The following is a 26256-nucleotide window of genomic DNA, read 5'->3' on the forward strand; positions in this document are numbered from 1 at the left end:
TGGTGCTATCACAACTTAAATTGATTGGAGCTTCTTATCCCAATGCAAAGCGGGAGAGCTACTTGGTACAGGCTGGTTGGGGTAAGAGCCAAGCTGCAGGTCAATGTGCCCTGGATCTTGAGATTTCACCCACCTGTTTACCTGTTTTCCTTCCTATGAGCATAGGTACCATTTCAAATTTTAGAAGGGCTATCAATAAAGATCCAAAACCTAGCAGCTGAATTCCTGTAATAGAAATGCAGTGTTGCTGAAATGCTGTTGTAACACATTTGTAATTCAACACTGGCCTATTTGTTGGTACACAGCATCCTGAGCATTTATATGTTGATATTTTAAAAAATTAATAGATTTGATTGTAACACATGCAGAATAAGAATAAATACAGAGAGGTAAATTACTGGAGCTGAATCTGTGAATAGTGTCTCAGTTTTTTTAACTAAAAGAAATTGCATTTTATTGCTACCCAACTTCAGCACATAGTTTATGTACTCTTAATGTTTTACTTAAAAAAATTAATAGCAACTCAAAGCAGTTATGATTTCTTTCCCTAGACACGGCACCAGCGTGGTGATACACACCCATTAACTTTGGAAGAAATCTTGGATGAAACACAGCACCTAGATATTGGACTGAAGCAGAAACAATGGTTAATGAGTGAGGTAAGGAAAGCAACTATTCAGACTTCTAAGATAAGGCCAGTTCAAATAAGCATTTTTATCAAATGTTAACTCATATTGTTCAGTGATCGTATGGCTGTAAGAAGCTGTCATACAGAGCTTTAATGAGCTATCAAAAGAGACAAACTTACCAAGTTGTTAAATTACTATTTGGTAAATACTGGTCCAAGTTATTGTGATTCTATTTTCTGTAATGTTTAATATTACATTTCCCCTAAAAACTTGATGTCTAATTGTGGAATAGTTTTAATGTTGAGTGCTTTATATTAACAAAAGCTTAAAAGATCTGCATATATTTAAATGTGGATTCTGAAATGTTGCAATTGCAGACATATTTTACTTTCACATACTCTAAAAATATTTCTCTTTGGCTGAAAGAGTGAAAGATGCCATCACTTTTAAACAGTAATTAAATGTTTAGCAAAGTCTAAATATAATCTGTTCTTGAGAAAAAGAGCACCCTGAAGCCCCCTGCCTTCATGGAATCAATGACTAGACATGTGCTAGCAAAATAAAACTCTGGCTTATTGCCATATAACACACCCACCTACTCAGAAACACCTGCCTTGCCCTATTGGTTGCAACAGAGTTTGTAAGCTGTTCAGCTTCATGCTCTTCTTCCAGCAGGGACATTCTGAGTGAACCAGGGTCTTCAGGTCACCATCAGCACCATTCAGTAGCAACTTGACTTGGCCAGAGTGGGCCTTGCTTTGGGCAGGGAAAATAGCTGGTGCTTGGAGGGGAGCTCCCACAGTCGGGCAAGAGAGGTCAATGTCTCCTGGGACAATCACTGAGCATCTTCACCCCCAGGCTTTTGAACACTTCAGCCATCCCTACCTGTGAGTGAGTTGCCAAGATGCAGTTTTCTGACTCAACCATTTCAGCTTGACATATGAAACAACCTCCCCCCCCCCCCTGCGAGCTGTTCTGGGGGTTCTCCCAACCCCCCCTAGCCACTTTCATGGGGGTAGTGGTGAGAGGAGGAGGAAGCCCTGTGTACATGCTGAAGCCCTCACCCTGTGTGTGTTTTCCCAGTATATTTTAGAGTTTACAAGCAGACACAGTCCTCCAAATTCATATTGCACAACACCCATGCTGAGAAGCAGAGATACTGCAGAATAACTTTCCTCCAAGAAGTCCTGGAAAGAGGCAGGGCCAGAGTGATGGCTCATTCAGAGACACACCAGGCAGCCTCCTGGACAGACACATAATTCTGCTTGATCTCTGCACCGACAGTGACTGAATAGTCCAGTTGCTCATGATGCTAAGACATCATGCAATTTACATAATCATTGGGTGAAAAGAGGCGGATCAGGTGAGTAATACAGGCATGCAACATGCAGTTCCTACTTTGGGCCTTTAATTTATTGTGGCTCTTCAATATGCAGTTTTCTTGTGGTAGGCAGTATTTTCTGGCACACAATTTAAGAATTACTGTTTTAACAAAATGTACACAAAGCAAAAACATGGCATTTTCTGTGAGCTGAAAAAATGTATTTATGTTACAGGCCCTTGTCAACAATCCCAAAATAGATGTTATAGATGGGAAATATGCTTTCAAGCCTAAGTACAATTTGAAAGATAAAAAGGCCCTGCTACGGCTCTTGGATAAACATGATCAGCGAGGGCTAGGAGGAATACTTCTAGAAGATATTGAAGAAGGACTGCCTAATGCACAGAAAGCCATAAAGGTAAGCAACACTCCCTAGTTTCATGTTAGGAATTTGTTTTTGTTTTTCAGCAAAAGCAAACTTGTTAATTGCTTTTACTTTTCAATAATATGCTGCAGTTCAGAACAACTTGTGTGCACCATCTGGACAAGGATCTATTTTTTCCTGAGAGATGCTCAGATGCTGCCTCGACAATCCCCTCCCCTCAAAGTTCTTTCAGCTCTCCTGAGTTCTTACAAACACTGCTAAAAGGACAAGATGGAAGAATGTAGTGTACACAGCATCATTTTTTCTTTTTAAAAGAACTGGTGCAAAACATCCACCCTTCTTTTTGAACTGCAGAGTTCAAAGAGCAGTTTGGCAATTCAATGTGGACAGCTTCTGGTAGAATTTAAAATAAAAATAAAAATCAGGGGTCAACCCTCTGAATCATGCCATTGTCTTACTCATGCTAGCAAATCAGTATAAAAGGGCCTTTGCAGTATTGATTTGGGGGGTGGGGAGTTCAATAAGACTTACTCCCAGGTAAGTCTGTATAGGATTCCAACCTAAACGTAACAGTTTTACAAATGAGGAACTAATGCTGACAGAGAGTGAGTTCCTTAGGCTCCTCATCAGTTCAACTTGTGGTTGAGGATGCTTTTGAATTCTGGACTTCCTTTTTAAGTACCATGTTAGTACTTTTAATGCCAAGCCAAAAGCATACACACTCTTTTATTCACAAAACCACATTAAGTAACTGAATCACGGCAAAAGATTTTGGTATTTGTTTAGATCACTGATTTAGACCATCTGCCATCTTAAAGACCCTGAACATCTTACAACACAGCACATAGAGGACCACCTAATAAATCACTTTTTCTGAAAATTCCATTAATATTAAGACATTTAATTATTATTATTAAATTTGTATACCACCCTTTCTCCGAAGATCACAGGGCGGTTCGCAGCATAAAAATACAACATGAGAACACAAAATACATTAAAAACAAACAAACCAATAACTGTCTCCCCCAACACATTTAAAAGGTCATAGATCCACCAGAGGCCTGTTCATTGAGAAATATTTTCACCTGGCTCCTGAAGATATGCAATAAAGGTGCCAAGTGAGCCTTCTTGGGGAGAGCATCCCACAAACGGGGAGCCACTGCAGAAAAGGCCCATTCTTGTGTTTCCACCCTCTGGGTGGAGGGAGCATACCTTCAAACAGCTCTTACCCAATGACAGGTGTTTTGAGAGCTGCCTGCAGTTGTTATGTGTGCTCATGTGATCATTGGTGCTAGATTTTTACCTCTGAACAGTGACATTCAGAGTGAAAAGCTGGCTTCCAGCAGCTTTCCAGAAAATATGTAGGCTGTGTGTATTAATATATATGATAGAGATGGGCTAACTCCCCCTCATAATTCATTGAATTAGTGACTAGACTTAGAGTGTTCTTCCTCTTGCTTCTACAACCATAAGTCAACAAATCAGACACATTAGAATTCAGGATTATTCACCTTTCCCTTGTTTATAAAAGTGAACATTGTGTGGATAAATAATTTGTATCTTTCAAAAAATTGTTGTTATGTGAGTTACAAGATGTTTTGCCCTTTCACAAAATGCTTGCAAATTTGGGTAGTTGTTTATGTCATAGGCAAAATTAATGCAAGGATCTGTCTCATATTTATTCTAAATGAGTTCCAATGTTGAGCATCCACCCATATCTCTAACAGATTCAGTTGTTGAGGATCTCAAAAGTACTGGAATTATCAGTGCTTAAGTACACTTATGTTTCTGTGTTTATATTTGAGGCTTTAGGGGACCAGATCATCTTTGTTACACGTCCTGATAAGAAGAAAATTCTTTTCTACAATGATAAGAGCTGTCAGTTTACAGTGGATGAAGGTTGGTTTTCTAATTACAGCTGTAAATATATTTATGTCTAGGGAAAGCATATTCTAGATATGGGTTTAGAATAGTTTATTACTGGGCTGTGAGACATTTGGTCAGGCAGATGTTGCTAGACTACAACTTTCATTATCACGGACAAGTGGCCATGTTGTCTGGGGCCGATGAGAGCTGGAGTTCACCATGCCACACTCATGGTGTCAAATGTTAAAATGTCACTCGCGTGTCTCACTTTATCTGATGTTGTACAACTTGAACCTGAATGCTAATGCATCTAATATTTAAATTCCAGAGCCTAAAATACTGAGCACACTTATCTTAGCAGTGCACTGGATGTTGGAGACACTTGAAAGCAGGTATCATGGTCTAGGGCAGGGTTTCCCAACCTTGGGTCTCCAGCTGTTTCTGGACTACAATTCCCATCATCCATGATCACTGATCCTGCTAGTTAGGGATGATCAGAGTTGTAGTCCAAAAACAGCTGGAGAGCCAAGGTTTGGAAACACTGCTCTATGGCCTTTTAGGCTCCCTTGCATACAGCCACATAGTCCCCCTGTCCTCTTATGAAAGGCTAACATGCAGGCAGAGATTCAGCTGGTACATGTAGTTTATTCATAGGAAATCATGAATTGAGAGGAGGCAAGTATGAGCCATTACTTAAAAACTCTATATCCCAGAAACAAACAACCATAATCAAGAGATTCGAGCACCTTCTATGAGGAAAGCTAAAAGTGGTTGGGATTTTTTGTTAAGACAATCTTAAGGGAGGAATATGGGAACAGGATTGCGCAGCCAGTGTAGAATTAAACCCTGTCGTCCTGTCCATCAGCTGACATCACCAGTGTCGCCACCTGGTGTGTGTGTGGTTTGGGGGAAATGGCCTTGCAGGCCAAATTGGACCTGCTGGGAGAGGGGCAGGTTTTCAGATAACTGCTGGGAATATGCAGATGATAAGGGTGTTCCCTAAATATAGGAGTTATTGGTAGGCTTTTCATAAAGCCTCTTTGTCTCCTTCAAAATTTTATTTTAGAAGAATATGAGAGAAAATAATTTTAAATAAGCCCAGGCTATGAATAAAGTGGGATTGCTCTGTTTTCTGAATGCTTTAGAGAAAGCATAGAAGCCATACGGCATATGTAGTAATGTACTATTTTATGTACTGTTTGATGATGATGTCATTTTTGTCCATTATGTGCTGTGCTGTCATCACCATTATCATTTTTTATTTATGAATTTTCTAAATATAGTCGGTGTTGCACTTCTACCTGATGTTCAGTCTATTTAATCCCAATTCCTTTGCAATATGGGGTGTCAGTAATTTGAAACATGGTTGATTTTGAAGGCTTTATGTTTTTTTTCAGATAACAAAATTGTAATTATTAGCTTAATGTTTAAATTTAATATCACATGGTAGGATGAATGTATAGCTGTGTAAAATGTTTGTGAAAGGTTAGAGTCTTCATAATTCATAATTTGATCTGTAGATGGCAGCATAATCTCACATTTGTAGTTTGGTTGCTCTGTTACGGAACTAGGTAAAGGTACCCCTGACCGTTAGATCCAGTCATGGACGACTCTGGGGTTGCGGCACTTATCTCGCTCTATAAGCCGAGGGAGCCGGCGTTTGTCCACAGACAGCTTCCAGGTCATGTGGCCAGCATGACTAAGCCACTTCTAGCGAACCAGAGCAGCGCACGAAAATGCTGTTTACCTTCCCGCCGGAGCGCTACCTATTTATCTACTTGCACTTTGACGTGCTTTCGAACTGCTGAGTGGGCAGGAGTTGGGACCATACAACGTGGGGGCTCACCCTGTTGCGGGGATTTGAACGGCCGATGTTCTGATTGGCTTAGACCACAGCACCACCTGCATCCCTATGGAATTATTTTGGGAATAATTGTGTATAAATTTTATTTTGGAATCTGTCATGGTACATTAATAGTGTGTTTTTGTGACCTGTGATTTTATCATTTATCTGATTTTTTTAAAGCTTAAACTCTGCTAAAAAGATATTTACTTCTTTCAGATATGAATAGTCAGCAATGGCTATTATAGGATAACTTATTACAGGCTTTATTTTAGACCAGTGGTTCCCAATTAGCTCAGTACTGTGGACCCCGTTTTTCAAAAGCCAAGCCATGAACCCCCTACTTTCGAAAATATTTATATTTGTATATTAGTTTTTGTTATGTGAATGATGTTGCGAACCCCCTGGGTGGGTTACGCAGATCCCTTGGGATTCATGGACCACAATTGGGAACCACTGTTTTAGACCATTACAAAATATAAATCTAGTTGGCTTTCCCAATTCTTAAATATTAGAGCTTCCTTGATATAATGCCACTTGTGAATGATAACTGTTTGTAGTGAGCTATTCTCCCCTTGTAGATAGGAGGGCATACGGTTCTGGGAATCAGAAAATCGGGGCTAATAAGCATTTTCTGAACAGCTGGGACCATTCTCTAGATCTGCATGCATCTTCCTGTCTTTTTTAGGGAATGCAGGGCTTTCTCAGAATTCCTTTTTTTATTATTTCTGTTATTATTAGGGTTTTCATGTTACTACAATAAAGCAGAACAGTCCCATATCCCTGCCCCCTATACCCCCAGTTCTCCTCTGTTCCTCCCTCTGCTCTTGTACTTTTTCAGTTACAACATTTCCATTTCTGATGTTCAGTTGTTTGGTGTGTTACACACATTGTTCAGGTTTACATGTTCAGATAAGGATATGGGCCAATAAATGTCAGTGATGTTTGGGGTCCCAGATTAACAGTTGTTCAGTTAGAGAAGTTTCCATCCCTATGCTGTGCTCCCACTTCTTCAGGTTGTGAGTATTTTTCTGTGAAAGGTTCCAAAGCTGTGCTCCCAATTCTCTTGGAAACTAGACTTTTTATGTAATTTATAGAGCAGCATTTTCTCATGGGCAGCTAGCTGTAGGAGAGGATGTCTTATATTCAGTTTTCCATGTTTGGTGCGATCCAGCCTTTCCAGTGTTGGAGGGTTATGCCTTTTGCTGCCTGTGTGACTTGGTGGAACCATCTTTTCTGTACTGTATTTTCAATAATCTCTAGGTATGTAGCTGATTAGGTTGTTGATACCTCCTATTATCAGGAATTTCTCCAGAACCAAATTTATTTCATTCCTAGAAGGGTTTGATTATTGGGTAGCTCCATAGTTGGTGGGTTAGGTGGGCTGCTTACTTCTCCAGCAGTCATCCATGGGTGTAATGCCCATGCGTTTAAGGCATGCCAGTGTCCAGTAGGCCTGGAGGAGTGTTTTTTGTGTGTTGGATTAATCTCAGTCCAATGTCATGGGTGACTAGTTTAATGCTGTTGTACATAGGACTTTTTCCCACTGTGCAGGTGTTAGGTGGGCTTCTATTTCTTTGTTCCGCTTGTGTCTAATTGGGTTTAGTTTGAGGCTTAATGCGTTATATATTAATGTGTATAGGCACTTAATTGAGTTTTCTCAAATGTGAAGGTATGGTGTTTGCAGAAGATATGGTTGCACTCTGTGCATCTGGGCCAGATTTTACTTGAATTCTCAGATTTGCCAGGCGGCTGCAGGGGGAAGGTCAGATTTTTGCAGAAGTGTCCCAAAGGTTTTAAATTCATTATTCCATGTTATGATCTGTGATCTGTTCTCTCCCAGATCAAGTTCATATGTTTTATGGAAGTGCTTCTTCTTTTTAGGCAAAGTTATTCAAGTGTTTTCAACAATGCTGAATTTCTGAGTTGTAAGAGTTCTGTCTTCTGGCAGGCTTGTTCCCTGTTTCTTTTTCAATGCCAAAAATACCAGTATTTCACTTCCTATATTCATGTCCTATAAACACAAGAATTGCATTTATTGTCTTAGCAGCTGTGAGACGTTATACAGTGCACTGTTGAATTTCATTTTCATTTTGTTTTTGTTTATTCATAAGGTCGTCTCATCCCACATACTGCCCATCTTCATGTTTACAAAATCTCTGCAACTGTTTGGGTGTGCAAAACCTACCACACTCCTCTCAGCCCAGGATTGCTGATATAAATATAAATAATATAAAACAAGTGAAGAACTGCAAAAACATGAAAATGTATTCATTTCAAATACTTTATCTTCTACCTTTACCTTATTCAGTTCAATACACTCTGTAAACTACTTGCATACTCCGTTCACATGTCTCGTGTTCACTTCAGTTACATAAACATTCACATGCTGATTGGCTGATTTACCAGGCAGATTTGCTGAGCTTGTGGCTTCTCCCCTTAGCTACTAACTTGATCATTAAGGGGGAGTGTAGCCCCATCAAATACAGGTTGTGCAGCTGAACCAAGATCAACAGAAACCTTAAGCAGTAGTACTGCTCAGTGGTTGAGCATGCTCCCAGTGCATCCGGGTCAGATACATGTGCCCTCACCAGGGGGCCAGGCACAGAAGGCAAAGGAGCCTGCTGCGCCTGGCCAGCCCTCACCACTGAAGTGACATCAGCCACCAGAGTGACACCAGCACAGGGTTTATCGGGGAGGGCGGTGTCAGCAGCACCCCCCCAATGCGCCCAGGGTAATTGCCCCGGAAGACCCTCTGTCCCCACCCCCGCTACACTGCTGAGTACTGCTGCCTTTTCTCAATTGAGCCTCAGTTTGTTAATCTCCAACCAGTTCCATTACTTTCATGTTAAATCCAAAGGAGGAAAAGTCCAAAGGATTTCCTTGGTTAGCATCATATCAAAAATGTGAATGCTTGGTATATGTGGGAATACCTGAAATGGTTTCTGACTTGTGTTTTAGGGTTTTATTTATGGGTTGTGCACTGGGTCTATTGACAGGCACTATTGAAGTTAATTACCATGGAATGAAGGGAAGTGGAATTGTACCAGTCACTGCCTTGATAAAGGCATTCCAGAAAAGCACTTAAAACGATATATGGAGGCAGGTTGCATGCAGGTTATCAGACCATTGCTGCTCTTTGAAGCTTTGGGCCTCTTCTTCATTTTCTGTGACCCATAGGCCAAGATAGCTTTTTAGTTTTAAAAGTGTGTTAAAAAAACAACAACACTAATGAGACTTGGATAAAAGCATGATGTATCTTTTGGTTTGTTAATCATTTCCTTTAGGCTCAAACTACCATAGTTGTTATAGGAAACGTGTGTCTGCTGCCAATCCATCTCTCCCCAGCTGTACCTACGGAAGGAAAACACATGAGAACAGTGCGCTCTGCCTCCACTCCACCTCATTGTGGGAGATGTGGAGACAACAAATGCAGTGACTTCACATCACTTATTTTTCACTTGAAGTTACTGAGAAGTCAGTGGGAGGAGATGCTGGTGCAGCAGCTGTCTAGTTTTAAGGCCACGTACATTAAAATAAAACATATGCTACCAATCATTAGAATGTACTGAACTGATACTCACTAAGCATAAGTGCATATGCATTTCTTATAAGGAAAAATAAATCCTGAAAAGGTTGGGAGACTTTTCTGAAAGCAGTTGTGCTGAAGTGACCCTCTAACCAGCTTCCAGGAGTGTTCATCATTGACCTTTCAATTCACTACTGTAATCTGAAACCTTATGGTTTGTCTGCCATGTCATTGACAATCTGCTTAAAACTCTGCAAGTTTTGCATTGTGAATGCAATGAGAAACATTTCCTGTTTGTTTATCCAGTGCCATGTGTAATTAAGTATTCTTATTTTGGCATTTTAGAATTTCAGAAACTCTGGAGGAGTGTTCCTGTGGATTCCATGGATGAAGAGAAGATAGAAGAGTATCTGAAACGCCAGGGAATTTCTTCCATGCAGGAGGCTGGACCAAAGAAAATAGTAAGAAAATTGCCAGTGTTCCATGTTTTGTTCTAGTGTTGAGTCAGTTAAGGAGAACTTAATCTGGACAGAATTAATGGTTTGTCGTTACCCTTAAAATAATCAGGTTACAGGGCAACTATCAGTATTTGTCTTCCAACAAATAAATGAGGTAGTTGTCTTCCTCCTCTTCTCCCCAGGTCTCTCTGCCCTCCTACCATTAGGAATGCTTGCCTGAGATTTGACAAATGGTTACAGCAATTTGATCCCTTTATGGACTCAGTAAAATTCATTCTTTTTGCATGGTGCCATGACATTAGGTTTAGACTTGATTATAAGATTAGTGCTGGGAACCTTTCAAGGCTGTTCCTTATTTCACTATACGAGGGTCAAAAATGTAGCATTTCTTTCATCCATGTACAGAGAGTCCTCATTTTGTTCAAAATCATTGATTATGACTATGTTACTATGTACTGTACATACATGGAGATTTAAAGGAGAAATAATGGAGTGTGTTCAAAAACTGTGAGCAAGGCACACACTTGTACCACCCATCAGCACACCTTCATGCATCCCTCCCCTTCACACTTTTCCTTCAAATCATGGAGGTCTGAAGAAGTGTGGGGAATTTGAAGGCATGGTCCCACCCGCCCACCAGCTGATGTATGGCATCAGGGGTGGTGTGGGTGTGACTCCCCCAAAATGGCCTCCTCAGCCAAGTGGGGGCTAGCCTGGAGGGCCATGATTGGTCTGCAGTCCAGAAGTTCCCCACTCCTGCACTAAGTCATGATTTAGTGTTGGTGTGTTTCTCAGGCAATCAAATTCATGTAGAATTGATATTTCAACTTCTGTTAGCCATGAAAGAAAATGTCATGTTCAGTGATATTGCATTTCTGGTTATCGGAAGCCAGGGCAGCCATCAGAGATATGTATTACTGTCATGCCCTGTTTGTGAGCTACTTAGAGGTCACCATCTGGCCACTGCTGGCAAGAGAGGATGGTGGGGTAGATGGGCGTTTGGTCTGATCCTACAAGACAGTTTGCAGAAAATGTTTTATTTTTAAAGAATGAACAGGATTATGATTATTCCTTATTTTTTCCTTTTAGGCTCCAATTCAAAGGAGAAAGAAACCTGCTTCTCAGAAGAAACGGAGGTTCAAGACTCACAATGACCATTTGGCTGGAGTTTTGAAGGATTACTCTGATGTGGTTCCGGGCAAGTAGAGGACCTTCTGGAAGGAACTGTTGTGAGCTTTGATGCAGATGCTCAGTAGCTCTGAGGGACGAGTGTCCTGTGTATAATGTTAAGTGGTTCTACCCCCTCCCAGTCCTGCAGCAGCCGAGAAGAACCAGCTCTTGAGATAAAGGATGAACTGTTCATCTATATTTATCTTATTGGCTAATATGAACTTGGATCAGAGCTGTTCACTGTCTGTAGAACTCTGGTATTGGAGTTAAATATATTCAGCATGTAATGCCAAGGTTCGTATTCACCATTTAAGTCTTTGAATATTTTTGGGGGGTTCTGTGGGTATTTTCTTTTATTCATCGGGGTTGACTTAAGAGATAAAATGGAGTGTTTGTTTTATCTCTCAAGGAAACATGTTTATAATAAAATACTAGAAAGACAAGGCATTTCTTTTAGGGTATATTTCCTTGCCTGATGTTTTCTATATTGTGGAAATAACAATGAGTGGGGGTGGAAGTGTTAGGATACAATTCAAAATGGTCCTCCATGTTCACAATATATTTCTTTCATGGGTCATTCTCCTTATATATTTCACAAAGACCCTGGAAACCTCCATTCATTTTTAGTACACAGTTTCAATTGGTCACCTGTGCCAACAGCTCCACTCCGATTATGGAGGCTAAGCAGTTTACTGGATTGAGTCATTTATACAGTTCAGCCTGTGTTTGAAAGCTGCACCTCATATGCCAGGCAAAACCAATCCCCAAAATCATTTTGTCTAGAGCTTTTCCTGGTATATCCATGCTAATAATAGGTTTTTGCATATTTAAATTTGTTTCCTACATTTATATCTTACATTTCCTCCAGGGAGCTCAGGGTGATGAATTATGGTTCTCCTTATCCTCATTTTATCCTCATCACAACCCTGCAAGGTAGGCTAGGCTAAGAGACAGTGACTGGACCAAAATCACCTGGAGAGCTTCATGGCTCAAGCTCCAGCCTCCTCCTTCCATCTTAACTGCACCGCGAAAATAATGGGACAAGGTGGCATTTTCTTTTTCTAAAAAATTCATTGACCCACCTCAGGACTCAAATAAAAACTTTCTGTACGGAAGGTTGGGAATCAGGTGTTCTTGCCTTCTCTAGCAATTTTATACACTCTTCAGAAAGCAGGCATTCTCCTATTTTGAGAACCAAGATACTAATTTAACGAAAGTCTGTTCCTTCACTCTGTATTATTTGCAGTTTAAAACTGAATTATTTCACCGTAGTATTTTAAGATTTAGGATATTGTGTGTGACTTTCTCAGAAGAGCTTGGTCTCTTCTCCACCTAATAATCTGACCTACAGCAGTTATGGAGTGATCAGGAACATCTTGCCTGTTCTGCCTGTCGGCTGTGTGGGAAACAGAAATATATGAAGGTAGGAGTATTTTGCTTAATCCTCCGCCCTAAGTTTAATAATTAAAATGAATAAAGAGTGTGTTTCTCAATCTAGAAAACCTGTAAGACAGTGAGGCAAAGCCTGTCCGTTCTTGCAATGGTGTTTGCAGTTGAGATTGAGGGTAGTGCCACTGCCAATTCTGACCTTAGATAAGGAATTGACATGTGCAGTAATGCCTCTTCAAATGAACTTGCAGTAAAGGAGAGGCTTGTATCGGGCATGTATTCTTTGAGGTACAAAGGACCCAACCCATTTAGCTTTGAATGTTAAAAACTGGGCCTAGAGGTCTACAACCAACAAAGCTGTTAAATCATAGATTCAACTTGCTGTCTGTCCCTAGCCACCCTTAAAAGCTTGGGCATCACAAATTGAGAGTGTAATTTTGGAAGTTTATTGGGTCGGCAATACAAATACAGATCTGTTTGATGCTGCTGTACAAATTGGTGTAACAGAAGGGTAATTTTATTTCCTCCCCTGATATTTATAACTATAGGCAAGGGAGGGGGGGAAGGGAAAGCAGAATAAAAAGGAAGTAGCAGCAGGATTTTGCATGGTTGCCTGAGAGAACTGACATGAAGTAGTTTGTAATGCATTTGATCTATAATTCATCACAATCCTTCCAGGCTTTTAGAGAACGGAGGAGAAAAAGGCAAGTGAGCTTAGACAAATTGTGTAAAGAATGCCCATTTGGCTTTCCCTGTCACTTTCTATAAGTGCAGGCAGATGGTGGTATGACACAGGGGAGTGGCAAGCTCTTGTTGCTTGCTGATGGAAAGGGATTCGAGGTTAGGGATAACCATGGAGATAGTGATGGCAGTGACATCCAATTACTTACAGTTGAATGGCTCACACGGAGGTAGCTGCTAATATGCTGGATCGGATTCCTTGGTGTGCTGCTGTTGCCTAGAGACTAGCAGCAGGCATATCCTTGGCTTGATTAAAAATAGGTGTTTTTCACCAACAGATGCCTCCAGTCAAGTTAGAATTCTTCTTTCTACTATTAGCAGTGCCTGGTACAACAGGTTACCTCTTGGTTTCAGAAGCTATAAATTGGAAGTTTCATTAACAGTAACTATTATTAAGATGGGAAGAGAAAATTCACACCTGAGAAGGAAGTAACATATGTGTAAGGAATGCTCATTCCTCAGCTAGCTTCCAGCCTCTTAAACTGCTTTAGGAGGGGAGCATATGTATCATCTGTAACACATCAAGGGAGTGAAATAGGTGTGTTGGGAGGTGGGAGATGAAGTGGTTGACTTCAGCTATGCCAGCACTGCACTGCTATTGACTTGTTCCAAGTTCCATTAGGCTGGCTTCCTGTATTTGTGACCCACCAAACTAAATGTGGCCGCCGTTAAGTCTCACGGTTGAGAGATGTAAAATCAGACAAGTTCATGAGAGATTCAGGCACTGATTCCTATTGATGATTCTGCAGTATAGTTTGACAATGATACCTAGGCAGAAAGCTGTCGAGAATGTTGAGTTGATAAGATCATGCTGGTGCCCACCATGAATGAAAGGGGGTCAAAGGAAATTGTAGAGGTGAGCAATAATGGAGACTCAAGCATTGCACATGTGCATTGCAGCTCATTGCCCTGTGACAATTCCTGCTTATTTAGCAGGTTTTGTGTGGCTTCACATATCTATTAGATGCCTATTCTGCACCCATTTGTTTCCATGAGCACCAGTTATCAGTAGGATTTTCCATTTAAGTTATTCATTTCCCCCCTGTACTATGAGCCATGCTCACTTCCCCCTTGTTTGCGGTGAACATTTCACCAATTTATTAACATGCAATGCAGTCCTGACATTTTTTCTGGAAATAATGTTTTATCCATTTGTGGATGGGCAGATGTTTTAACATTGTGGCATTCTAAGGATGCTGTTCTCATGATCTTGGGTCCTTCATTCTTAGTTGGAATTTTCAGTGGGCCTGAGATCTATTTGCCTTTACTTGGCTTCACCAAATAGCCCTTGCCATGACCAGCAAGCCTTAAAAGGATCACCCAAATACCTCTGAGTAGACATAGGTACTCCTAGGTAAGTAAATACAGGATTGCAGCCTTAGTTTACAACATGGGTGACCAGGGAGCATATGGGGATGGGGAGATAAAACAGCCGAATATTTGCTTGGGTTGTTTGCTGAGCACTCAAAGCAGGTTGTATAGCCCTAGTTTTTGTAGCGCACTGTTGCCAAGAGATATTGAAGCAGATGATTATTTCTTACGCAACAAAAAAACCGGCCATCAACGTATATAAATCTGGATAGAGTTTGGGATAGTGGTAAGACCAACCAATAACCTATAGCAGGGGTCCCCAGACTTACCGCGCGGCGGGCCGGAGGGCGGGGGAGCGCGTGCGCGTGCGCACACGGGCGGGGGGAAATCGCCGAAAATCGCTTGTGCGCATGCGTATGGGCCTCCCCCGACCCGGAAGTGCATCGGAAATGACCTCTTCCGGGTCGGGAGAGGCCCATACGCATGCGCACAAAGGATTTTCGGCGATTTTTTGCCAATTTTTAAGATCGTCGCTGCGCCGCACGCCGTAAGAGCGGGCGGCGGGGGTCGTCGTGGGCCGGATTGGGAGGCCGATTGGGCCGCATCCGGCCCGGGGGCCGTAGTTTGGGGACCCCTGACCTATAGCTTTCTCTTCAGTTCCATTGATTTAAAGAGCTCCTTTATAAAGATCTTAACAATACGAGCCTTAGTGACTTAATCAGACCTATCTGAATGAATAAACAACATACTGTTTTTTCATGGCAGGAGTCTGAAAAGTAGTTACCCTGTTCTCAATATCTTGGCCCATTCCCCAATCTGTGCTCATGCTAACTGGATTTCCAGCTACCTTTGCATGCCCAAGATGGACCATGTTTAACATAAGCAGTTACCAAGAAGAACCTGAGGTGAGACAAGAATTGTTAATTATCCAGGATTCTAAGCTTGCTTCAAATTCAGATATATTCCTCAAGCAGGTAACTTTGAAGCTGGGCAAGAGATTATTTCAGGCAGAGGGCTGAAGACAACTTTTAGAAGACATCTGAAGGCAGCCCTGTGTCAGGAAGTTTTTATTATGTATTTACCGCATGTGGCCTGGAAGCTGGGCAACCCAGCCAGATGGGTGAAGTATAAATAATAAGATTATTATTATTATTATTATTATTATTATTATTATTATTATTCACAGACTAATCACCGCAGACCTGAGAATTAGGTTTATTCTTACCTGGTGTCTGCTTAAATAATTAGTTTTTAAAATAGTTTACTCAACACTGCAGCATGTGGGAACTACCAAGCAAAGGGATGGCAATGTATTACAGATGCCTGCATGATCCAGGCAGAGATGCGGATTTTTGTTAGTGTTTTAAATCCTGTTTCCTTGATACTATGAGAGGTTACACACCCTGACCTCACACAGAGATCACTAGCAGGATCAACACACCTAGAAAGCTATTATCATAGACAACTTGTATTTCCTCAAACAGAGGTAATCAGATAAGCAGACACTGTAACAGAGGCCACTGTTGTTTAGGCATAAGTTATAATCATTGTTTCTTTATTTTTAGAAAATTACAATAGAAAAGTACCTTTAACAACATTTTTTTAAAAAAACAAAACCATAAAATGGAAGCATCTTCTGTTTCTGCTATTGCCAATAGGAGGAGATAAGGAAAAATCAAATTTTTGCTGACAAAGTCCAACACAATTCTGTTCTTCAGCCACCTGCTGTCACATTTTAATTCTGTTCTCAAGTCTTCCATTTAGTTTTAAGAATAGGTTTTTACCTACCCACTTTTCCCTGCAATTTTAAAGCCTGACTGCTTGATATTTGTCACTTGTATTCTCTGCAAAATACTGCACTCTATTTAAGACAATGAAGTCATTTGTTCTCAGGAGAATTAACAATACTTGGGGAAGCCCATTTGGAAAGATTTAACCATATTAAAACAGTTTCCTTGTTTAGTCAGAACTACCATTATTGTTATGGAAGTGATCCTATAGCTGTATCACGACTAGATGCAAAGGAGGATAGGAAGCAAGAATCTGGCACATGGAGCATATCATTCAGGAAAGAGGGAAGCTCATCTGTTGGAAGTTTTGTCTTCTACACCAATAAATGACCCAGGAGCCTTCTCTCCACATTGGTACTCAGAGGGACTGGTTCACATAATCATCTTTTGACAAGGTCAATTCTAATTTTTAAATTTCTTTACTTCTCTGCCTTTTGTGAAGCAACTGTCTTTGTTACATCACTATAGACAGATATCATGATTGACTGATTTACAGGCAGGTTGTCCAATGGTGCCTAAATCATGTAACCAACTTCATTAGCAGGTCAGAGCACAGCATACAAGCTGCATTCACTCAACCCACATTTCACACCTGAAAATGGTGGCATGAATCAGGCTTGAGAAGGCAGATGACTAATTGACTCCATTGTGTCCAGGCCCCAGTCAACTGCACAAGCAATCCAAGCACAGTCATACCTCTGGTTGCGTCCGCTTCAGGTTGCGTATTTTCAGCTCAAGTACGCAGCGGACCTGGAAGTGTTTACTTCTGGGTTCCGCCGCGCACGCATGCGCAGAAGCGCCACTCCGGATACATACTTTTCAGGGTGAGAACGGCACCCCAGAACGGATCAGGTATGTATCCAGAGGTACCACTGTAGTTGTTCAGTAAGAGAGAAGATCATATGCAAAATCAAGCTGGTACTCTCTCCCAATACCTTAAGGGATCCTGGCATTTATCTTGGCACTGGTGGAGCAACACTTTATACAAAAGGAGGTATACACAGGGGCCTGCTGCATTCCTATATCCCAGAAATGTCTGTGTATAGACAGAGGGCAGACATCAAACTAATAGAACAATGGTGCTGAGTCGGTTCTCTTTATGTGAGTTTCACAGAGACTGGCAAACTTGCACACACATGGAGAACGTTAGTGGCGACAATGGAAGGTCAACTGTTGTATCCAAGTTTGGCACTTCCTAGAAAATTTGTACAGAAGAAGAGCCTTAGATCTGGATCCAGTGAAAGAAGGCCTTTTGTTTTCTGCATGCATATGAGATAGTGGCATGAAATGAACTTATTTTTTTTTTTTTTTTTAAACATAATTTTTATTGGTTTTTACAAATTACAAAAGATGGTACATACATAAACACCTTTTCCACCTTCTTCCCACCCCCCTCCATGGGTCCTCCCCTGCCACAGAAGTATCCCACGCAGGTGATCAGTCAGAAGTGGTCCATTTTATGATTGGGTTTCTGTCCTCCTCCCCCTCCCCTGCCCCCCAAGCCCCCCCCTGCCACCAGGGAGCTCCAGTGAACCAGGGCAGTACGCAGGAGTTCATCCATCCAACCATCTATTGTCATACCAAAAAAAAAAAGAAAATACAAAAAGAGAAAAAGAGAAAAAAGAGAAGAGGAAAAAAAAAGACAAAAAGGAAAAAAGACAAAAAAAAAATTCATCATAATTGTTAAATTCATAATTGTTAAACCATATTTTGTGGGCTTCCCCACCCTCCCACCCTTCCCCGGTTTTCCTCCCTTATTTATCATCTTCAACAGTTTCATAGTTCATATTTTATAACATACACCTTTATATCTTATACCACTTTTAAACTATTATCATTTTCGCCTATTGTCCAATCACTGAGAAATCAAACTCCCATTTTTTCTTCCCGTGCCTAATTTTTACCCCTCTATAGGCCTCCATATTTTCACCTTTTTCCAGAATCAATTCACTTTTTAAACCTATAACTATTCCCAAACTAACCTTACTCCCCCCGAGTACCTGCTCCACCCCTCCAATCCAGCAAGTTCCATAGTCAGCAGTCCAGTTATAGTCCTATTAACCCATCCTTACAATCACCACTTCACTTTCCCTTCACCCCACCCCCTGTTTGCAGTCTTTTGCCATCCAGGCCTCCATATCAGACCCCTGAGCTTCTTCTCTTCTCTGCTTAATTTTTCCTTCTTCCCTGTGGTCATTCTGGAGTTCCAGTAAATCCAGTCGTGCCCCCCTCGAAGGGGAGGCACTCCATCCAACTTTTTGTAGAGTAAAATCATCATTTTTTTCGTGATGGGCTTCATTTTGTGTTAAATCATCACAGTCGTCATCATTGTCATTCTCACATTCATCTTCTTCAGTTTCAAAAGCTTCATCTTCTAGGAAATCATATTCTGTCATCACAATCTGGAATTGTTGCTGTAACACTAGCCGTTGTGTCTCCTCTTGACATAGTTCTATTCTTGTTTCCCACATTAAGGTCAAAACAGTCCGCTGAAACTCAGGCGGGTACCTTTTTGTTGACATAGTTCAGTCCTGTCAAGGTCAAAACTTGTCACATGGGGTGGAATATGATCGCAGTCTATTTTCTCGACTCCATTTTAACAAGCTGGCTGCATTCTTAAAAATAAAATTCGAACTCACATTTCAAAAGCATATAAACCAAAAAAAAATTCCCAAAAAGTCCAGAGATAAAGATAGAAATAAAATTTAACTATAAATCCTGGTCAGCTCACTGGGTTTTCTGGGCTGCCGGCTCCCGAGAAAAAGAAAGGTCTTTCTTAGTCTTAACTTCATTCTGCAGGGCAATCACAACAGTCTCTCTCCCCTTTTACCCTGCATTTAGGGGAGATTCTCTTTGATGCCTTTGAGGAATCCTTTTAAGTTAAAATCTTCTGTTTACGGCTTCGGGTTTCTGTTTACTGTCACTTATGTTACCGTGGGGGGGGGTGGCTTCCTCTTTTCCCCTCTCTCCCAGGTCCAAATTGTTGCCTTAATTTACATTCCAAAGAATCCAAATTACTCACAGTCTATTCATTTGCTGAATGTTCTTTGAAGAATTGGCCACCTCCACTTCCCAGACTCGCAGCTTCGCACTCTCAGAGCAGCAATGTCAGCCTGTCCGCCGCGGTTCACCTCCTCGCTCTCGGGGGCTTAAACAAAGCCGATCCGGGGAGGAGAGAGCCCGCTTTTGGCGCCGCCAGGCAAAATCTGTCCCCAAAAAGCACGATTTGGGGCTTTTAAGGAGGTTTCGTTTCGCTGGAACGATTCCCTCCACCTCTGAAGCGCCGAGGTCCGCTCCGCTGTGCGGACCCCCGTCTGAGCAAGATGGCGTGGTCAACCGGAAGAAGAGCCTTAGATCTGGATCCAGTGAAAGAAGGCCTTTTGTTTTCTGCATGCATATGAGATAGTGGCATGAAATGAACTTAAGCTTTATTGCTCAATGTTTCGGTCAGCTTCACATACAGCAGCATTACCTGCTAACAACCACCACCACCTTAGCAGAACCAATCCTTCCTGTACATGGAGCAAAGGCATGCAAATGTACTCTCATTTCTTTTAAAACAAGTAGACTAGGGATGCTATGAACCTACTTTACAGAAGAATTCAAGACTGGTTCCCATAGCCAAACTAGATGCTTTTCCTTCTCTCTCTCTTTTACCAAGGAATCCTACTGGTTACACAACTGCATGTTGGGAACTAAGTGTCTGAATGAATACAGTATGCAGAGGTAGCTGCAGTCATTTTATTATGATGACTGCACTTTTTCTAGCTGTTATAATTATGAAAATGGTCTTAGTGCACAGTAGAAAGCCATAGAAAAAGCACATCTCCCCCTTATAGTTTTATATCAAAATATGTGACCACAGATAAAATACAGCATAAACCAGCTGTCAGAACTGCCAGTATACTGTTCAGCACACGGTAATATATCTCAAAGTTACAAACACATTTGCATATCTGATTGTCTTGCTTGATATAATTTGGCACAACTGGGAGAAGCACGTACCACAGGAATACTTCATATGTTCAACACACATCCTCTCAAGCTCCCCATCAGGATAGCCAAAGAGTCTATACAATTTAACAATACACTTTTTAAAAATTTGAACAAGATTTAAAAACATGCCTTGAACATGCAGCTTAAAAGGACAGGGAAAGAGAAATTTCAATTACACGCATTCAAAAAGTCAAGAACGTAATCAGTGATCCAACCCAGCGTAAGATCTTTCTGCTTAAAATGTTTAGTATAAAAATACTTGGTTCTCTTTGTTGCGTTGTTTGAAAATAACTTTTTCAAACCAGATGTTCACCCATGCTTTTTAGAATTCGCACTCTTCCTTACAATTTTATACAGCATAGAAGAGGAAAACATTATTATTACTCAGTATTTTTACTTTACTTCTAAAAGAGCAGATGTGTGATAGAGGCTGTGGCAAAGTCTTGAAGGAATCCAACCTTGTGTGAGGTTTTTTTCAAGCCTGTAAGAAAGGTGAGATGCATCAATTAGAAAAAGGCAATCACAATCTTGGAACGAAGAGAAAGTGGAATAGTCTCTGGGTGCTCACGTACAGTGAGGGGGCGGGGAAGTATTTGATCCCCTGCTAAATTTGCCCTGTTATTATTCTGTCTCTCACAGCTACAATAAACCTACCATTAAAATTATGGACTGGTCATTTCTTCATCAGGGCAAACAGGCAAATTTAGCAAGGGATCAAATACTTTCCTCCCTCACTATACATATGGACACTTAGACCTCTAGGGCAGGGGATTTCAGGCACAAGGCACAGGGCCCCTCAATAAAAACACAGGAAACACCTTGCTGAAACAGATGCAGGGCTGACAAGTAGGATACCCCTCCCCTTTGGAATCTGCTAGTGGAGAAATTGACAATTCTGCTCAAGACCTTCTCTAAGAGCAGAGCAGAACCTTTAGCACACAAAGAATATTGTCACAGGGCACAACAGAATAGAAAAAAGGTGAGAGGGTAGATTATATTATGTACAGGAATTCTTAAAACTTTATTGTGTTGTAAGACCCTCTGTTTGGATTGGCACACTGATTTCACTGCCAGAAAAAAACCACTGTATACATGGGCTTTTGGGGTGCCTCTTCCTGCGAATGCATTTCTCACTCCTTGGCAGTGAGAGAGGCATGCTTCTGACCGATTCCAAAAGGAAAAGCAACACCAAGTGTTACTGCTGAGCTCAAGCCAATTGAATTAGCAAGCTGCTATCTCAAAGAAAGCTTCAGTGCAGCCAAACACAAAACAGAGCTCTTGTATGAACACAAGGCTTGCCTTCTGAAGCCATGCTATATATCAGGGGTTGGCAAAGTTTTTGTGGCTTGGGCCAGTTCACGGTCCCGCAGACACTGTGGTGGGCTGGAGTGTGCACGCAAACGCTATTTCCGGCGTTCCTTCCGGCGCGGAAGAGGCGTGCGCAGCTTCCCATTGGCTGCTCCGTGGCAGTTTAGCGTGGCACATGGGAGCTGACCAAGCAGGTGGCGGGGGTCCATTGGCTGCTTAAACGACCCCTATGGGTCGCTTGTGGCCCATGGGCCTTAGGTTGCCGACCCCTGCTATATATTGATCACCCAGCAGCAGCCAACTGGTGGTTTTTTAGTGCAAGGTTATTTTCAGCTAGCATTGCCAGTTTGATTATAGGCCAGGGAAGATGCATATAGACAGCATTTATTCAGCAGAGTCTCTTGGCTCAAAGTCAAGATGATCCAAGATGAAATGGAGGGTCTAAGGCAGGCATAGGCAACCTTGGCTCTCCAGATGTTTTGGAACTACAACTCCCATGATCCCTAGTTAACAGGGCCAGTGGTCAGGATTCATGGGAGTTGTAGTTCCAAAATATCTGGAGAGCCAAGGTTGCCTATTCCTGGTCTAATCCAGGCATCCCCAAACTGCGGCCCTCCAGATGTTTTGGACTACAATTCCCATCTTCCCCAACCACTGGTCCTGTTAGCTAGGGATCGTGGGAGTTGTAGGCCAAAACATCCGGAGGGCCGCAGTTTGGGGATGCCTGCTCTAATCAAAGCATATTTTCACAGCCAGGTCTTCACTTACCCACCACACTGCAAATTTGAAGATGGAGGTAAGATACCAGTAGCGACTTAGGAAGAACACATTAATACCCACAAGACAGATTGTAGCCGCCATCACACACCTGGTACCTGCACAACAAAAAGGTACATGCACTGTACTTCTTTAGAATGAAATGGGTAATATAACAAGGACAATCTCTAAAAATGTTAAAAGGAGATATGAAATCATGTCTTCAAATTGCAAAGAGTTACATTAGCAGAAATACTGCCACAATCATTCATCTTAAATCTTTAGCATTGTATTCATCTGTGGGACAGTTGGTATTATTCCCCATAATGGATACAAAGATTCTTAATATGAATATCTCCTTATTGAAAAAAGTTGGTACATTATAGGATTGTTTATTTATTTATTAAACTTAATAGCTGCTTGTTACCCAAAGCTCTCCAAGTGATTTGCAATAAAGAAAAATATACAATACATAGCCAGGGCTTTTTTTTTCAGGGGGAACTCACCAGAAATCAGTTCTGGCACCCCTCAGGTGGGCACCATTGCCATTCTAAGAGAATGAGGAAGGTGTTTATGGTGAGTTCCAGCACCTCGTTTTCTAGAAAAATAGCACTACATAGGCTCTTAGATATAATTATATACAATACATAGGGCCTTCTTTCCCAGTGAGTACACTGACTGGACAACTGACGGAAATTGGGCACCTTAACTTCTGTGTTTAACAGTGAAATCTGAAGATTGCCTCCATCTAGGGAAATCCCAGCACAACCTCAACATACAAATCTCCTAGACCACAACAGCTGTAGCCGAACTAATTAGACACCAATAATATAAGCAACGGTTTGCCCTGGATCCGCCCTGCTATGTGCACGAGGAATTATAATTTCAGGGTGAAAACCTACTGAGCTTTTACTCTTGATGACTTTGAAACAAGGCTGACTATACGCTAACAATACCACATTTGTCCCTTTGCTTCTCTTTCCTCCCTTGTTTTTCTCCCTATGACAAGAGTGTCATAGAACACTCAGAAGTGTTCAAATTTTTTTCTAGCCTGAAAAGCCCCACTTTTGCAAATGACACAATAACAGCAGTCCAGCTTAGGGACAGGGCTAGAATGCTCCTATGTAGCCTAAGCCATAAGCTGGACCCCCATCAAATCCTTCCTCCATCCGGTGTTCCCAGTTGCACAGTAGCTTTATTAACGACGTTTTCTTTTTGCTGAAGTCAAACTTGACCTGTTTTTCAAAGGCCGTGAGAAGCCCCCCTTCACCCAATCTGACCAGCATCCCAGCTCCAACACCCATAACATTCTTTTAAATAAAAAGGGCAGCTCAATACTTCTGAGAAGGTCATAAGCAGCACACCATGGCTATTCCTCCTTTCTTCCCTCAGCATCTGAATTTTGGAAGTCTACCTCTGCACATCAAGGGCCGGTCATTATATTTGGCTAGTATAGCCAATAAATTAACCAAGGGATAGGCCGCTCAATGGCTACTCTTTCCCCTGAATGCCTTTTGGGTGAGGTTATGGTGATTTATTTATTTGCCAGTCACCTTTTGCATCTGTCTAAAGGCAATTTACAAACATGCCGTAAAACAAGACTAAAAATCGTTTTAACAACAGTACAAAAACAGCTAAAGGCAGATGTCCATTTTGCATGGTTTTTAAATCTAAAGCAGAGACCTTTTCATCCAAATGGATAAGCTTGCCAAAACAAAACCAAGTCTTCTACTGTTTCTATAAAGTACGGGTTAAGTGTGCTCCTGTCACAAAACAAGGGCAGCCCCACTGAAAGCCTTCCTTTCAGTTACTGTGCAGAAAGTTTCTGATATTTGGGGGACTTTGAGGAAAAACTCCCCCGCGGAACACAGTGACCTACTTGGTATGTAAGAGAAAAGGTGGTCTCGATCTTGAACTTGGTTCAGTAGCAGGATTGGCAGCCATTGCCAATTCTGCAAACAGGGTGTGAAATGCTGGCAGTAGGTTTGCTCCCATAAGCAGCCTGGGTAGCCCCCCGCCCCCCGAGAGCACTGCAGTAATCCAACTTTGAGGTTTCCAATAACAGACAACTGTGGTCCAGCTGTCCTTCTCCAGGAATGGCTGTATCTGTCTTACCAGGTGAAGCTAGTAAAAGACACTCCTAGCTGCTGAGGACACCTGCGTCTCTAGTGTACTAATGCTACATGCCAGTGAGCAAATTCCTATGGCCAGTGCATCATGTATACATGTTGCAACGTGTTAATAATGCTTAGAGAGGCAGGTGCTTGACGTGTTACATCAGTCTCAGCACTTCTTAAAATTTTTGTTTTCTCTTATTGTTCACGTAACATGCAAAATAATCGGAGGTGGACTGTTTCTTTCTTTCTTTCTTCACTGAGGCTTTCCTATTGCAGCAGCCAGCTTGCCGCTGAGGGAACTGTTCCCAAATATGGCTGTCAGTGCATCTGGAAGGGGGAGAACAATCCACAAGGACTCAAGCCTCATTTTTGCATGCATCTCTTGCTCACTCTGATACGCTGGTATGAAAACAACTCATTGGCTCCTTCTCTCTAGGGGGGGAAAACAACCACCACAATCCAATAATCCTAGATAAATTTGGGCTTTGGAAGATAAAATCACTATATTAGGGAAAGGCCATTTGCCGAGTTTATTCTTAAAGGAAAACAACAGCACATTGTACTGCTAACCACACACAATGAGGTTTGGGTTTTCGGATTTCAGAAGATTAAATAGATTTGCGAGTGCACATGAGAGACGAAATTCTGAAATTGTTCAGCATCACAAGATAATAGGTGGTATCTATGTTAAAGACCCAAAGACCTATGTTAGGGACCCAGGTGGCGCTGTGGTTACACCACTGAGCTTAGGGCTTGCTGATCAGAAGGTCGGCGGTTCGAATGCCTGTGACGGGGTGAGCTCCCGTTGCTTGGTCCCAGCTCCTGCCCACCTAGCAGTTCGAAAGCACGTCAAAATGCAAGTAGATAAATAGGAACCGCTACAGCGGGAAGGTAAACAGCGTTTCCATGTGCTGCTCTGGTTTGCCAGAAGCGGCTTTGTCATGCTGGCCACATGACCTGGAAGCTATACGCCGGCTCCCTCGGCCAATAATGCGAGATGAGCACGCAACCCCAGAGTCGGTCACGACTGGACCTAATGGCCTGGGGTCCCTTTACCTTTATGTTAAAGCAGGCACCTATTGTCCTGTGATGCTGAACAATTTCAAAAGTTTCTGGGGTGGCAGTTAGGTATGTATTTATTGAGCTAATAAATCAGAATATAAGACAACAAGTTTCACTGAACACTGCTTGCCCTTCGCTGCTCATATTCCACTGAATGAAAAGATAACGAGTGTGTTGGGAGAGATCTCATGTATATTCTGCTGACACAGTGTGAAAATGAAGCCCAATAGGTAGAACTCTGGATGAATGGACGGTGTACTTAGGACATGCCCCAGAGTCCTCTGCAACACACAGCGAGACCCAGCTGATGTGGAAAGTGTTCTCTGCCAATAGAAGGTTTGAAGAACACTGTTCTAGAGCAACCAGAACTTTGGGGTATGAAGTGCTTCCTGTGATTCTGGGACCAGCATTCTGTAAGGGAACGAATTCTGAAGTTCTCTCCCATCAGTTCAACTTCACTACTTTCTGTCCTTGTTGGTATAGTTTTTAAGTCATTCCAACTTATTTGCAGTGTGCAGCTCCCCACGCATCTTTCACCCTCAAAACTCATGTCCTTTAATAACCCCACTGATTTACAGCTCTCCA

At 41.8% G+C, this 26256-nt stretch overlaps 2 protein-coding genes across 3 annotated transcripts in view; one reads left to right on the forward strand and one right to left on the reverse strand.

Moving 5' to 3' along the window:
* GTF2E2 (general transcription factor IIE subunit 2) overlaps window positions 1–11644 on the forward strand; it is a 28974-nt gene extending 17330 nt beyond the window's left edge. For both annotated transcript variants that reach the window (XM_035140922.3, XM_088659056.1), the window contains exons 4-8: window positions 552–659; window positions 2186–2368; window positions 4141–4234; window positions 9919–10034; window positions 11121–11644. In XM_035140922.3, the coding sequence (XP_034996813.1) occupies window positions 552–659; window positions 2186–2368; window positions 4141–4234; window positions 9919–10034; window positions 11121–11237 (618 nt within the window). In that variant the 3' untranslated portion in view covers window positions 11238–11644. The remainder of the gene's footprint in view (window positions 1–551; window positions 660–2185; window positions 2369–4140; window positions 4235–9918; window positions 10035–11120) is intronic.
* A 4532-nt stretch (window positions 11645–16176) lies between these two features.
* Window positions 16177–26256, reverse strand: part of RBPMS (RNA binding protein, mRNA processing factor) — a 49033-nt gene continuing 38953 nt past the window's right edge. The window contains exons 7-8 of the mRNA XM_060269198.2: window positions 22505–22611; window positions 16177–20909 (exon numbers count right to left, since the gene is read on the reverse strand). The gene's annotated coding sequence lies outside the window, so the exon portion shown is untranslated. The remainder of the gene's footprint in view (window positions 20910–22504; window positions 22612–26256) is intronic.

Source organism: Zootoca vivipara, chromosome 15 (assembly GCF_965207765.1).
Source record: "Zootoca vivipara chromosome 15, rZooViv2.hap1.1, whole genome shotgun sequence".
Taxonomy (NCBI): Eukaryota; Metazoa; Chordata; class Lepidosauria; order Squamata; family Lacertidae; genus Zootoca; species Zootoca vivipara.